This window comes from Cryptotermes secundus, unplaced genomic scaffold (genome assembly GCF_002891405.2).
Source record: "Cryptotermes secundus unplaced genomic scaffold, Csec_1.0 scaffold280, whole genome shotgun sequence".
NCBI lineage: Eukaryota > Metazoa > Arthropoda > Insecta > Blattodea > Kalotermitidae > Cryptotermes > Cryptotermes secundus.
Genome location: NW_019720566.1, coordinates 22328 through 37855, shown reverse-complemented (window position 1 = coordinate 37855; position 15528 = coordinate 22328). Strand labels below are relative to the sequence as shown.

The following is a 15528-nucleotide window of genomic DNA, read 5'->3' as shown; positions in this document are numbered from 1 at the left end:
GGTCAAGGTCTGGAAACCTTGGTACCCATGTCTAGGGTCCATCATGACCCATCCAAAAATATGGAAATGCTGGGGGGTTCCATTGCGCTGCAGGCACATCATACATCTTGTTATTAATGGGTCACCTTCTAACAGATCTGGCGATTCATTTCTCACAAACATTTCATAAATGTTTCCTGTTATATGGTGATTCAAGAGGAACGGTCCAATTAACTTGTTGCCAAGTATAACATACCACACATTCACTGAGAATCCTCTCTGGAAGTAATATTCTCCCATTAACATATGGACATACATGTGACCATGCATAAGCATTTCATGTGTTATTACTGACACTGTCCCATGAAGTGAAGGCCTCATCCATGAATGAAATTACACTTATCAGCTGTGAGTGTTCTTTGGACCACTTTCAGAAATCCAAGTATGAAGGAAGGTCTCCAGGATCAATATGCTGGACCCTGTGGCTATGATACGGATACACATCAGCTTTATTTAGTGTTCATTAATGTGGTGCACATTAACGTAACTGGTAATTCTACAAGCACTTAATCATGGATGTTATGGTACCATACCTTGTACATTCACATTTGGCAGTACTGCCCTTTCAGATGGCACACAAATACTTTGAAGTGAACCAGTTTCACACAGCATTCAGTGAACATTAGTACATTTTTTTGCTTAGTGGGGGGTGGAGTCCAACTGGGTCCACTCGGGACGGCAGCCACTGATTGGCCTATTGTAGCCTGCCCTGGGTGATTATGATGATGGAGAATTTGGTGGAATGAAGATTGGAAGGGGAAACTGAAGTACTTGGAGAAAATCCGCCTCAGCGCCACTTTGTCCACCACAGATCCCACTTGACCAGACCCGGGATCGACCCCGGGCCGCCGCGGTGGAAAGCCAGCAACTAACTGCTTGAGCTGTGGCACGGCCCAACATTAGTACATACGTTCCCATTTGGAGTTCAATTGGGAAACTAACTACAGTACTCCTCAGCAGCAGTGCATACACAGATATTGAAGAATTCATAAATGAACTGCTTGCCACTGTATCGACAGCAAGAAACGGTGAAGGCCACTTTTATAACTGCACTTCACATTAGTGCTGACAGTGCAACTGGCATGACATCAGTGAACTAACACAACTATATCTTATAATGTGTCAACTTGAACTAGTAGTAGACGGGCTACCCACAAGCACTAACCTGCACAGTGTGGTGTGCAAATGCTCCTTTCTCCACCTTACAGTGTTGCCAGATATACATTCAATACAGTGGAGCAATTCACTTTCTTTACACCTTCTCCCAGCTTCATCTCCTAACAGTTAAATTTTTGACAAGGGAATGTTTGATTATTTCAGCTCAAACTGACCCAAGGAATGCTGCCTACAAGTTTGACAGGAACCTCCCACTATGTCATGTATATCATTAACCAACAAAAAACCTCCTTACTCCATATTCAGTCAGGCGTCAGGTCAGAAACGAAGATTGCAACTGAGAATGTGATAATTTGCTGCCTGGTCAGTGCAGTCATAACTACTCGTACTGTAGTAAATTTTAAAATAATGCATCAGCCTGAGAAGGCTATGTAGGTTGGAGAAGGAAGAAATGGAGGAACAGAAGTCTTTGTTTTCATCACTGAAAATGCATACACACTAATTATGTACGCAACATACATAAAAATATAAATGATAGTGTATTATCCTAGATACTGGAAATACAAATAAATATAAGAAATTCAACTAGCCATCATAAAAAAGTAAAGCTATCAATGTAACTCTAGACAACTGGGTCACAGATTGGTGGTGAAGCTGTCAGCCTTATGTGCCGGCCTCACTTTACCCCCCAAGGAATATTCCTGGAACTCATTTCTGTTAGAGGCTGAGTTGACCCCAGGGCCATAGTATGGCTGGAAGGATTAGGTAAGTTGAAAAAAATCCACTTCACTGGGACTTGAACTCATGACCTTCCGACTTTTAGCATAGTGCCTCAACCAACTATGCCACTGCTCTATTAATTCATTTGTCTACAAGGATTACTGATTCAGCTGGTCGTCATGTTAATAAATCATGACACAGCTTCCACCTTGATATAGCTAACACTCCCTATCAGAGTGGCACAGTACTCTTCTATATAGCTGTACAGCAATAGTTCCCACATCGCTGACAGAACTTATGGGACTGACAGTCAGTAAGGTGCGGAAAGTATTTTTATATTCCTTACAGCAGTCACTAATAATAAGTGTCACAAACTCCATGGCAAAGGTTTCATGGGTATTTCATCACAACTGTCACAAAAGTCCCCACTGGATCCTATTCTAAGCTTCATCAATACAATTTATATATTAATAACCCATTTCTCTACAGTATTATCCTTTGAAGTCATGCAACCAACATCATATATAATATTTAATGTTTGTATCTTTAACATGACACACCTTGCTTTTCCCATCCTACTTGATGTAAGAAAAATGTTCCAGCTTTCTTATTCTGTCTGATGTATTTACTCTAAATATACCAGAACACTAATTATGAAGCCCTTTATTATGTTTTCTCCATTCTATTATTACATCTCTTCACTGCCTGTGACACTAAACTGTTCCTGTGCCTAGGCACCATGCTGTGAAGAATTATAGGGGGCACAGACGCAAAGCATCACATATTCTCACTCCAGTTCTAGGTAGTCTTGGATCTTCAACAATACGTTCCAGAAACAGCTGCATGTGCTACTGAACAGGAGTTAAGATGGGCTCCAGATTCATTTTGGACACAAAATTCAGCAGTATACCACATAAAAACAATACCTGTTAAGCAACACTAGTTAATTCATTGGTCAAAAACTGCCGTGCCTTTAAAGTAGCCAAAATAAAATGTATGTGTACAAAGTAATATTAAATTCAATCAGTGGTCTATTTACAGAAGTTTGCAGTGTATAAAACAACATTCTCCACATTCTACACATGTGCAAACAGTTTAAGCAAGTTGCCAACTTCATAAGTCTCTGTGTGTACTTGTTACCACAGCTGAATCATGCATGTTATCATGAAATACACAATAAATTGGTAAAATATGTGCATCATTATACTGATGTTGGTAATGTAGGTAAAATACTCTAGCCATGTTTTGAGCCTTTTTAGAATGGGCCTCTATGACTTTTTAAAATCAAAATTAACACTGAATTAGAATTTTAGATTTGACGTACTACAAAGCTAAGTTGACGTATGTGAAGTGAAATTAAACTGAAGTAGCCTACCATTATGCACTTCAAAGTTACTGGGAAAATGCAAGATGCATACAAATACAGGCAAAGGAAATTATTTAACTTCACTATTACAGCTACATGCATCCACTGGTAAACAATGTAATAATAACAAAACATTCAAGTAACTGAACACAGCATTCAAGGTATATCACACCTAGCTAAATTATTATCTGGTGAGACATGAAGATATAAACAGGTGTGTCATATGCAGACATGAACTTTGCGTGTACTTCAAGAAAACAACATAACTTTACAAAATAGTGACCATGAATACCAGCCTCAGGCTTCAGGCTTTACTTGCAAATACAACTGATCTATCCTTTACAAACCTCCAAATCTATCACAAAATTTTACTTCTGTTTAATGTCACTGGTCCTAAAGCATTTTGTCATTTCTCTGAAGACACATACATAGACAACAAAGCATAGTACTTACAAATCCACTCGATTTGCTTTTATCTTGACGTGACATTGCTATAAGATGAATAGTCGTAGCTCACTAACGTTTATTTTTCTTCTTCTTTTTAACTTCTTCATACATTGTCAGGACCAGCACGAGTCTGATGAAGTAAACCTACAAGTTACAAAATATATTTTATGAAAAACACTTATGGAAACAGAATTATAAAACTAGTCTGAAAAATTATATTACAGGGATAATAAATCCTGAACTCCGTCCCTACAAAAAAAAGAAGAAGCTAAATGTCACCAGATTGCGAGCTCAAAGAGCTGTTGAAAAAGTAAGGTTAGGAAGAGTCCCGTCATACTTCATGCCATTTATTCTCATTCGCTGACATCTGATGCTGAAAGCCTTACATTCAACAATACGGATAGAATATTATCATTCTTACTTCACAGTCTGAACACAAAACAACAGGCAAAGTAATGCAAAGTGGGTATTAGTAGTTTTAAAATGGACTGAATTTAGAAAATTTGGCAATTTAACAGCTTCAAGCATCATGAAATTTGACTTACATTATTCAATAATCAGGATAACGAGTCCCCTATTTAACTTTTGTACACAACTATAAAAACATAAAAAATCATTAACGAAATTTACATCTAGTAATTCAAAGACTCAGCACACTGCACCCTCCATACAACCCATCCATACACACATCGAGTACTTCAAAGTTGGCAAACCTTCAAAGTATTCGCGGTTGAACGTAACGCGAGGTGAAATATTATTTAAAATAAGTACTCTCCACAAACAAACTAAACTTTGATAATAACTCATTTCTATTTATTTAAGGAATAAACTTTTTGTAGAAACATGAAACTGTTTCATTCCAAATCATGCAGCAATTTTCACACGTTTCAACCAGTTATGTGCTTCATGTGTACCAATAGATTTCCTGTTTACATTAAGAACACCCCAGGCCACTGTATTCGTTCCCCCAAAGCTACTATGTATTCAACCCGGAGGGTTTTCATTAAGGTCATTAATGTATACAATACCGTGTCTTAAAGGTATACGTATCATTACTTCTCATGAACTCATGAAGCTGAGTCCACTTTGTACTGCGACCACTGTTTGGTCTATTGTACCAATCTCAGATAATTGATGATGATTGTGGCACAAACGATGGAATTAGAATTGGCAGGGGAAACCGAAGTACTCGAAGAAAACCAGCTCCAGTGCCTCTTTGTCCACTACAAATCCCACGTGACTTCACCCAGGCTGTCACGGTCTGAAGCCGGCTATGTATCATTGCTTAGGAACGTGTGCTCCCCTCAATGCTCAAAAGTGCTGCACATGAAAAATTTGCTCCTGAGGCCTATTTCTTTTTTTTCCCTTTATTGCTAGTGGGGTGGGACTAAGTCCCTTGTACTGTGGCCACTTCTGGCCTATTGTACCAGCCCCAGATGATAAGTGAGGGTGATTGTGGAGCAATTGGTGGAATGAAGATTGGCAGGGGAAACTGAAGTACTTGGAGAAAACCTGCCCCAGGGCCAGTTTGTCCACAATTCCCACTTGACCAGACCCGGGATTGAACCCGGGCCGCTGCGATGGGAAGGCAGTGACTAACCACTTGAGCTATGGCACGGCCTTCCCGAGGCCTAAAACTGTTTTCAACAATGTACCCTTGATCTGCAAGGGAAATTTGTTGTGTAAAAACCTGTCATAAGGTGTCAATTCTTAAATGGAAAACAAAATTACCATGTAAAGTCCTCTAACTTACGAACTTAAGCTTTAATTCGTTTTAGCAAAAATGTACTTTGTTGATCCAAATATTCTCAACGCCCTGTTCTCAAACAACCTTTAAACAACATTTAAACCCACTAAAATGTTTGACAAAATATTTAAAATGTCATTAAAATATATATATGTTACGCACTAGATATTTTGGCCTCACAGGGCCATCCTCAGGTAACACACTTTTTTAAGGACTCCACTGCACTGTGTACTTTTGTCAATAGTATTCTTAACGTGTGTCATTATTATTATTATTATTATTATTATTATTATTATTGTTTTGGGAAGTCTGTTCTTCCTCTCCCTGTACTGAGGCTGTTTTGTGACCCATTTAGCATGCCATACTTCTTGGTTTGTATCTTGTGTATTTTTGTGAACACAAATCAGTGGGGCACAATACAACCATGATATGGGGATAGGAAGAATAGACATCCTGCAACATAATGCCGCATGTTGGAAATCCAGAAGTGATACTTCCATGGAAACGCAAGAACAGTGGGCCATCGCATAGGCATATCCGCAACAACGGATAAAACCAAACACTTCTACAAGGTGTACTGAGTAAGGCTAGCATTTCCTAAGCAAAAGAGGTTTCGTTGCATTGCAGCGGGAAAACCAAACCGTTGAGAAAGGGGTTCCATAAGCGGTCCGCAAAAGGCCCATGTTAGGGGGTTGAACGTACCAGACAGTAAATCTGACAGGTGTCTGGCCAAATGCTGTGAAACCTGAAAAATAATACAAACAAGTCGGGGTACAATAATACAGCTGTGTATGATTAATTAAATTTTTTATTCACATTGTTTCAGTCCAAAACCTTCCTAATGAGTTTATTGAGTTCCTGATAACATTTCTTATACACAGTTCATTATAATTATGAAACATCTATGAAAACAAGTATTACAAATTTTGTACACAATATTTTCTGTTTTCATAACATCACAGTACAATGCAAAAAGTAATGCATAAAGGTAATAATGAAAAATTGGCTCTATTCTTTCACAGAACAAAAAAATCATAAGAAAATCTGTTGGCACATGCAACTGAAAACATGTCTTCTTATTTACAATGTCCAAAAAAAGGAAAGAAGAAAAGTAAAACATTTCAAACATTGTAATTCAATACAGCGTAGTTTATTTCAATGGAAAAATTTTCAACAAAACAAAAAATCAGTTTGATACCAAGGTCGCTGAAAAAAGTAAGTACTTCTGTAATAATTCTCACATATTATAAAAAGAGTCATTTTAAATGAATTACACTGCAACAGGCCAGTAGCACACAAGTAACAAATGCTCAGTTACTGTGTTTGGGAATATAATACCATATTAAGTTCCCACACTGTATGACACATCCCGAGAAAACTACTACACATCCAAAGTTATACTCTGGATGCATATGTCAATTAAAATGTACTCAATATTGCAAGCTTTACATGATAAAGAAATTTTTTTAAAATAAAAAGATCTGAATATGAAATATTATTTCGCCCTTTATAATGGATCATAAATTGAATAAAGTGTGCATATCTGAATGATGTGTCTAGGCTATGAAATATGTATGCTCCTATGCTGTTACATAAGACTTATGGAATAATTCAAATTCTGTTAAATTGTGGAACTCTGAGGCCATATGTATCTTACATTCTACATAGATTAAAGCTCAAATACTCTTACAAAAAAAATGAATAGAGAATTTCAGAGTAGCAATTTAGTAACTCACTGAAGAATAAAGCAATGAAATTCAATTATGGACATGCCTCATAGTGTAACTGTGATACAATAAGAAGGAACATGGAGATGTGAAATTATGGAATTTCTTTTCATACTGGAAATTAAATACAGAATTTGGTATATGAATATTACATAAACAGGTGATTAATTAAAAAAAAATGGTTCTTCAATTTTCAGAGACAACACCTTGTTACACATCGAATATGAACTAAAATGAGAACTTTTCTTAGGAATATCACCAATACATTTAAGAAATAAATAAAATACATAATCGTCACTATTGTGTTCATTTAAAAAATTCATCTTTTCAATTCTTATAAATTATTTAAGAAACTGTGTGTAAGGCCCTGTTCCCTGTTTTTTCACATTCAAATCATAAGGCTTAGCAGAGGAAGAAAGATCCCCTTCCCCCCCCAAAAAAAGTAATAACAGCTTGGTATGGATCTCCAACTGCAGTTTTACATTTTCTCTTGGATCATAATAGTCGGTTCAAACTGATGAGTCACAACAAAGTTCCTATACTTCTTTCTCAGAGGTCTCCTGAATGTCAGTACCCAATATTCATTGATCAAATGCTTTCTTTAAATAAGTATTCAAAACTTGTGTGCAATTCATAAAAACACAACTAAGCAGGAGACAAGTATTGACTGTAATACTGATTTTTAATATAATTTTTATATGGCACCAGAGGTCCCAAATTTAAAGAAAGCACCTGCATGTATTCTGTGAGGACTGTCAACTGTTGTTCTAACACAACACTCTTTTAGGATCATCACAGTTTTCTCTGAAAGGTGTAGTTTCATAACGATTACTAATAGCAACAACCAGAGTACCCATTCGGCCAAGTACAGCAAACATCATGTTAGTTCAGATTACCACAAAATCAAATTCACTCTTATGAGTCCGTCTTATTTTCTTTGATTTCTACTTCAACTTTCTGAGGTCCTGTAAAAGCACATTCTAACGCTGCATACTTCTCAATATGCAAGTTACTGCAACGTCCCAAGTGCTGGTTCAATAATGCGGTGTCCATTGGCTCAATAGGTGTGGGAAGAGACTTACAAGAAGGAAGTGATCCCACTGTTTCTGCCAGGATTGTAATGAACGATGACCACTCATGGCACTGCTTCTCCTCCAAAGTGGGATACAACATTTCACCACGTACCATCATCGCAGCCAGTGAGGAAACTCCAAACTAGTCATGACAATTAAAAACATTACATAAAAACATGCTAAACTGAAAGGAACAAATACACTACAAAAGTGAAAAGTAAACTTATATTGCTTGTGGGGGGAGGGGAGAGAGGGAACACCCCAACCCCCCCACCAAACACGAACATTCAAGCAACAAGTTTCGAGACTCACTTTTTATTTCACACCAGAGTATCTGGCAACCCTGTTGCATGGAATGTTAAGTGACGCAACAAGACAGAGCTCACATGAAAAGTATGGCTAAGCTGCATTCAGTATTTCTTGAACAGTAGTTCGTTTGATCACTGTGTGTCATAAGCTTTGTCCAGATGTGAAAATGGATTATACAACGGAATACAGAATGAATGCGAATCTTTGTGTTAAATTGCAGAAATGGTCATGTGAAATGTCAGATATGTTAAAAACGGTTTATAGTGAATCCCCAGGCCAAAGAAGCCACATATTTCGAAGTACAAGGTCAAAAGAATGTTGATCTGCTTTTTCAACATCAGGGCTATCATCTACTTTGCATCTGTACCTGAAGGAAATACGGTTAATTAAATATTCTATGTGGAGGTGCTGAGAAGGCTTATTGATGACGTGAGGTGCAAGAGAGGAGAACTGTGGAGAAAGTGCTCACTGATTCTTCACCACAACGCACTGGCACATTCTACATTTTGGGTGTAGCAGTTTTTAACAGGTAAAGGCATCTCTGCCATGGATCATTAGCTGTACTCTCCTGATTTGACTCCAGCTAATTTCTGGCTGTTTCCAGACCTCAGTGTACTGAAAGGAAAGCTTTTCTTGGACGTTGAAGATATGAAATCATCAGTGAAAAAAATGTAAGACATTCCTGTTCAGGTCTTTAAGAACTGTTTTGAGCAATGGGAAGCACTGGGAACATTGCAAAGAATTGGAGAGATACTACTTTGTAAAATTTTAGGTTGCTAAAATCTGCAGCTCTTAAAATATGGCTTCCAACAGTTCTTCTACTGTTGCATGTTTATTTGTTGTCTAGCAATGCTTCACTTGAACGATAACACAGAGTGTTTACTGTGCCACTGCCTAGCAACAGGGATGGCGTATCATGTTTTCATAACAGACTGTTGGCAGTTTAGTAACAACACAGCGTGCCACGAACACCTGCAGGACAACTTTACAGAATCCTCTTCTCAAGAACTACAAGGAGGCAGCTGTTTGGCCTCCACCAGGAGAAGAAATAATAAATAGGACACAAACTAACTTGGTTTATAATTTCCCAAAAAAAAATCTTAACAAACTAATTGTAAATATTTTAACATATTAAGACAGCCAATGTAGCTGTTAAAAACTTTAGATTTTATATCCATTGTATTTTATCGACATTATATGCACATATTTTAACCTTCAAAACATATTGTAATAGTGGCTTCCGATTGTATTGATGTACCTCTTGAGGACGGTCTGTAAAGACTGAAACATGTAAGGGAAGAAGGATTGAAATAAGAAAAATCTTTACTAGTCACACTCGACAGAACTGTTTAACCTCTTATGGGATTGAGGGCGAGGGTAATCATCTTGCCCTTGGCCTCTGGGACCTCCTCCAGTTTATGATAGCTGAATAAAAACTACTGGCTTCAATATGGGAACTACAAAATGCCACGTATGACCTGTAAATAAAAATATATATTTTCTTTCACATGTTTGTAGTAAGAGTATGAAATTAAATCATAATCCCGATGAGGTCATTGGATTTTTTTTCAGTTGACCTAATCTTTCCAGCCACATTAGGCCCTGGGGTTTACTCAGCCTCTAACAGAAATGAGTACCAGGAATTAATTAAATAATTTTCCTGGGGAGTAAAGCGCGGCTGGCGCGTAGGGCTGACAACCTTATTACCATCTTTGAGCTGATTGTCTAGACAATGTGGGACCCTAAACGTCTCACAACCCTATGGGCCTTCACAGCCTGGTACAGGGATAGCTTTACTTACTTTTTACTTTTACTCTTACTGTGCAGACATGCAGGGTCATCTAATGTCTGGAGTCATTTTCCATTTGGGTAATTATGGTAGTGCAATGAAAAAGTGGCCACTGTTATTATTTCAATGATGAAATTGCTCTACCAGAGAAAATTCTTGTACTTGTTTTGATTCCAAAATTCTTATCTTGAACTGAAAGTCATTCTCACATATGCTTACTAGCAATCAGAACACCCAATTTAAAATTTCATTCTCAGAATTCTTCCAAATTCTCAATTTCAGCTGAAAAAGCCACTCTTGTACATGCCTACTAATAATAATTATGCCCAATTTTATATTTGACTACAATCCCATGGTATTGGGAGATCTAAAATTCCTTATTCTAGTATAATAAGGGTTAAGATACGAAAAGCTTGTAACCAGACAACACTAAAGAGAGGTAGTTAACTGTATTTCAGGGTTTGACTTGATGATGTCATATCAATCAAAGAAAAATTGCTTGCAGAATTCAAAACATGGCACTATAATAAGCACTTCCAATGATGGCAGAATAGCTGGACTCACAACAATAGCTTGCTCGAGTACTTCAAATGACAGGATGGAATAGCTGTTAAACTCTTAAGTATAAAAAGAGAAAAATGTGATAATTATTGATTTATGGAGAAATTACTGTCCCACTGTCTCTAACCACTTATACTCTCAAGATTAGTCCTCTGTTTGCTCATTCCTAGCAATGCTTCTGCTTGTTCACTAAACTCACCTCCTCTCTCAACTTCTCTGGACTGCACTGAACTAAGTCACGGCACTGACTATTATTATTATTATTATTATTATTATTGGAGGGGGTGGGTTCCCCATGCACCGCGACTAATAGTCTATGTATGTCCCCCTTTGATATTCTACCAGTCGCCATACCCTGCCGGTACTGGTGCTCACTATCAGCGCTGTTCAGCCAGTGAGGCTGGCAGTGGTACCCGTTATTTCCCCATCTACCAGATGCATTGAAAACTATTTGGGCAGGAAACTTTGCCTAATTTTGCTCAGAGGTCTCCTAGAGACATGAGGATCTTTTACGTGCTGTAAATCTAAGACATGGGACCCATGGCTTAAAGTCCCTCCCGGAGGACTTGTTCACTGAATTTTTCTGCCCTTAAAAATTCCACGACCTCTGCTGGGTTTGAAACCGTGTACCTTGAGTCATGAGGTGGGAACGTTACCCCTAGACTATGGAGGCCACTTATGGCACTGACTAACTGAACACTGACCCACTGCTCACTTGTCTGCTATGTGCTGCATTAAACTGAACCATAGCTGGCATTAGAACTTCAGACCTCCTATTAATAGGCATTTCACCCCTCACAAACGTTCTAGAGAGTTTTTGAGCAACCTTTGACTTCAGCATCAGTTGTTAGCAATTTTAGATGCAACCCAAATATTATACTTAACCACAACCCCCTCTGTTGCTTCCCAGACCATCCAGATGTTACAAAGGTGTTCAGAGGCCAGGCGATGCAATCCCCCCCCCCCGTTCACCTCCCGCAAAATACCGAGTTCAGAAATTGTTTTGATACACCAAATATAATTTGAACAAAATATGAGCATAGTGGAAGAAGATGGAGGGAGGGAATAAGAGAAAAAGAAGCTGCAGTAAAAGAGGAAATGGCAGGAAGATGAATTAAAAAAAAAAGAGCAAAATGGAGGAGACAATAAAGAACATGGAGACAGAAGAGGATAAATTAGGTAAATATATGTAAATATGGGACATACTTACCTTGTTGCCTAGTGCATATACAAGCACACTCTTGGCAGGTAGTGAAGCTGTTATAGGAGATGCAGTTCTAGGTGAGTCCCTTGAATCTGGTATCAGACTACGTGCTACCTCCAGGAGCGCAGGGAACTGATTTTGACTTAACCATTTCTTAAAATGTGGGTAGAAACGAGGAAGAAGGGACTCTCCACTTGCTTGGTCCCGTTTTCCAATGATTACAAGCCCTCGGAATATCGTACTCCACACCTGTACCAAGTGGCATTCCTCCTCAATGTCTGCCATGAGATGTGGCAGCACCCGTAACAGTAGAAACTTCAGAAACAAGAAATATTATATTTCAGTCACTCTCGTCAGATTTCATAGTACAGCTTACAGTAAAAAATGAAACTTATAATTTAAGTTTAGAATTCGTAGACAAACAACTGAACTTCTATAACCAGTAGAAGAATTCTATCCATAACATACTATATACCTATTATTCAAGCGGCCTCCGTAGTCTAGAGGTAACGTTCCCACCTCATGACTCGTGGTATGCGGGTTCAAATACCTGGCAGAGGTTGTCGAATTTTTAAGGGCGGAAAAATTCAGGGAACAAGTCCTCCGGGAGGGACTTTAAGCTGTGTGTCCCGTGTCGTAACTTTATGGCACGTAAAAGAACCTCATATCCCCAAAGGGGATCACTGAGCCAAATTCCAGGACGGTTCCCACCCAACAATAGTCTCTAAGGCCTCTGATAGATGGGGGAAGCACTATAGACACCGCTAAGCAAGTGGCCGAACTCGCTTGCTCGGCGGGACTGATGGTATGCACCATTTATCGGTAGGGTATAAAGACTGGTACAATAACACAGAGGGAAGCACAACAGATCAAACTGGTAGCGGTGCATGGGGAAACCCACCCTCTCTAAATAACTAAGTAACTAACTAACTACCTATTATTCAGTTCTTTTTCAACTGCTGAAGCAGAAAAAACAAAATATTCTAACCTAGAGGAAAGTTGGTCATGCCAATTCAGCAAAACAATAATTTAAAGTTCCTATGGAGATCAGCAGATCTGAACATTAAATCAGGGAAGATCTTACAAGGAAGAAATTTAAAACTGAAAATGAGAGTTAAATGAGAGGAAACCTTAAACTTGGGAATATTAATACACTGCAGACCAGTATGTCTTTTAATTAAATATTCCAGTTCAAGGATATTTTACACACACTTAATTTACCAAGGCAGGAAGCAATTTGAAGTTGCAGTGACACCTTAACCGTGTAAAAGGNTGGCTGGCTGAATATATTACCGCCGGAGAGACGGCCGCGGAATTTAAATCACCGCGTGAGAGGGTTAAGGTACTTTACCTTTCCTTTGTGGACACACATTAAACTGCTCAATCGGTCTTCTACAAGCAATGAAGATACAATTTTACGCAGAAGATCCACCTTGTCTTCAGTCACTGATTGCTTCACTTCAGGCAACGAACTTGTTAGATCCTCAACTTGCAGGAGCAGCAGGTATAACTGTGGCAACACAAAAGAAAGAACACCTCTGAAAAATATTCACATTTGCTCATTTTCTGGTTTCACTAAAAGAAGACAAAAATGGATACAGAAGGTGAAAATATGTTGGGTAGTTAGTACCATTTGAACCACCCATGTCTTCTTTAACAGACACTACCACTTCTGATATATTGGGTTTTTGGACTTTATCCATCATCCTGGTTTTTAAGATAACTAATAAAAACACGACGTTTCGGAAACTGGATCTGTTTCCGTCCTCAGGTGAAGGAAAACACCTATTCTGTTGGGTCCGTTAGAAAGAGCTAGCCTCAATCACTGGACGTCGTGTTTTTATTAGTTATCTTAAAAACCAGGACGATGGATAAAGTCCAAAGACCCAATATATCAGTGCGTTATACACCATCGTCAGAATCCTATAGTAACTACTACCACTTCTGTTTTAAATGTGTGTTCACCTAGTCAATTTCCTACAGCTTCAGATATAACCAATTTACAGCAGAACCCGCATTTAATGTTCCTCAGTTTAATAGTTCCTTTCATTTAATGTTCAATTTCAGTGATCACGATTCCCTCCCTTTCAGATTTTACTGAATTTAATGTTCAAATGCTATACTACTCACACAAACCTTACATGGTGGGTTTCATTATAATGTAGTTTGCTCTACTATTTTCAAGAAAATTTTACACACCATATGTCCAAAAAGTATCCGACTTTATTTTTTTCCGCTGTAAGTTATGGCCAAAGGGGTGGGGAACTGAGCGTAGTGGTAGAAGAGACTTTCATGCGCATGCACGATTTTTTGCTGACTTGCAACACTGCCAGATAGTGAAGTGGTGTAACACATGTTCGTCGCATTCTTGTTTCGCTCAAGATGACAGAACGCTTGGAGCAGCGATACTGCATTAAGTTTTGTCAGAAACCTGGGGATACCCAAGTGGAAACAATTTGCAAAATTCAGCAGGCTTTCGGCGATGATGCAATGGGAGTCACTAAAATTAAAGAGTGGTTCAACCGCTTTAAACATGGCCGTACGTCGGCGGACAGTGAGCAGCGTTCCGGGAGACTGTCAACGAGTCAAAATGCTGATGTCATTGAAAAGTGCGGACACTGATCATGGAGGACTATCGTTTGGCCATCCGTGAAGTTGTTGATGAGGTTGGGATCAGGAGAGGTTCCGCAAACACAATTTTAACTGAGGATTTGGGCATGTGAAGAGTGGTGGCAAAATTTGTGCCCAAGCTGCTTTCACCGGAGCAGCAACAACTCCGCCTTGAGGTCGCGCAGGACATGCTGGAGTGCACCAACAGGGATCCTGAGTTCTTGAAGACTGTGATCACTGGCGATCAGTTGTGGGTGTATGGATATGACCCGGAAACCAAGGTCCAGGCGTCACAATGGAAGCATCCAACATTCCCGAGGTCCAAAAGAGCACGACAGGTTCGGAGAAATGTGAAGGTGATACTGACAGTTTTTTTTTATTACTGGGGTATTTTGCATCATGAGTACGCACCACTAGGCCAGACTGTCAATAAGGAGTACTACCAAGATGTCCTCCGCCATCTTTGTGATGCAGTTCAGCACAAGAGACCAGAGCTGTGGGATGCACGCAACTGGCAGCTGCATCATGACAATGCCCCAGCTCATTCATCGCACCTGATCCTGGGTTTCCTGGCCAAGCATGGCATTCCGCAGGTTCGCCAGGCTCCCTACTTTCCTGACACGGCTCCTTGTGATTTATGGCTGTTCCCGAGATTGAAGACACCACTAAAAGGCTGCCGTTTTGACAGCCGCGAGGACGTAATACAGAACGCATAGGCGCAGCTGCACACCATTCCAAAAGAAGCCTTCCAGAATTGCTTCCAGAGATGGAAGGACCGCTGGGCTAAGTGTGTGGAGTCACAAGGGGCCTACTTTGAAGG

General features: G+C 39.1%; 2 protein-coding genes across 3 annotated transcripts in view; both read right to left on the bottom strand.

Moving 5' to 3' along the window:
• The window catches only part of LOC111868757 (protein diaphanous), a 79830-nt gene extending 75410 nt beyond the window's left edge, over positions 1-4420 (bottom strand). Inside the window, exons 1-2 of one of the 2 annotated variants that reach the window (XM_033753163.1) lie at positions 4402-4420; positions 3695-3832 (exon numbers count right to left, since the gene is read on the bottom strand). In XM_033753163.1, the coding sequence (XP_033609054.1) occupies positions 3695-3730 (36 nt within the window). In that variant the 5' untranslated portion in view covers positions 3731-3832; positions 4402-4420. Of the gene's footprint in view, positions 1-3694; positions 3833-4233; positions 4375-4401 lie in introns of those variants that run through there. The other variant, XM_023859728.2, reaches the window with a different exon arrangement.
• A 1805-nt stretch (positions 4421-6225) lies between these two features.
• LOC111868737 (protein PAT1 homolog 1) overlaps positions 6226-15528 on the bottom strand; it is a 29694-nt gene continuing 20391 nt past the window's right edge. The window contains exons 6-8 of the mRNA XM_023859673.2: positions 13450-13608; positions 12105-12413; positions 6226-8377 (exon numbers count right to left, since the gene is read on the bottom strand). Coding sequence (XP_023715441.1) covers positions 8078-8377; positions 12105-12413; positions 13450-13608 — 768 coding nt within the window. The 3' untranslated portion in view covers positions 6226-8077. The remainder of the gene's footprint in view (positions 8378-12104; positions 12414-13449; positions 13609-15528) is intronic.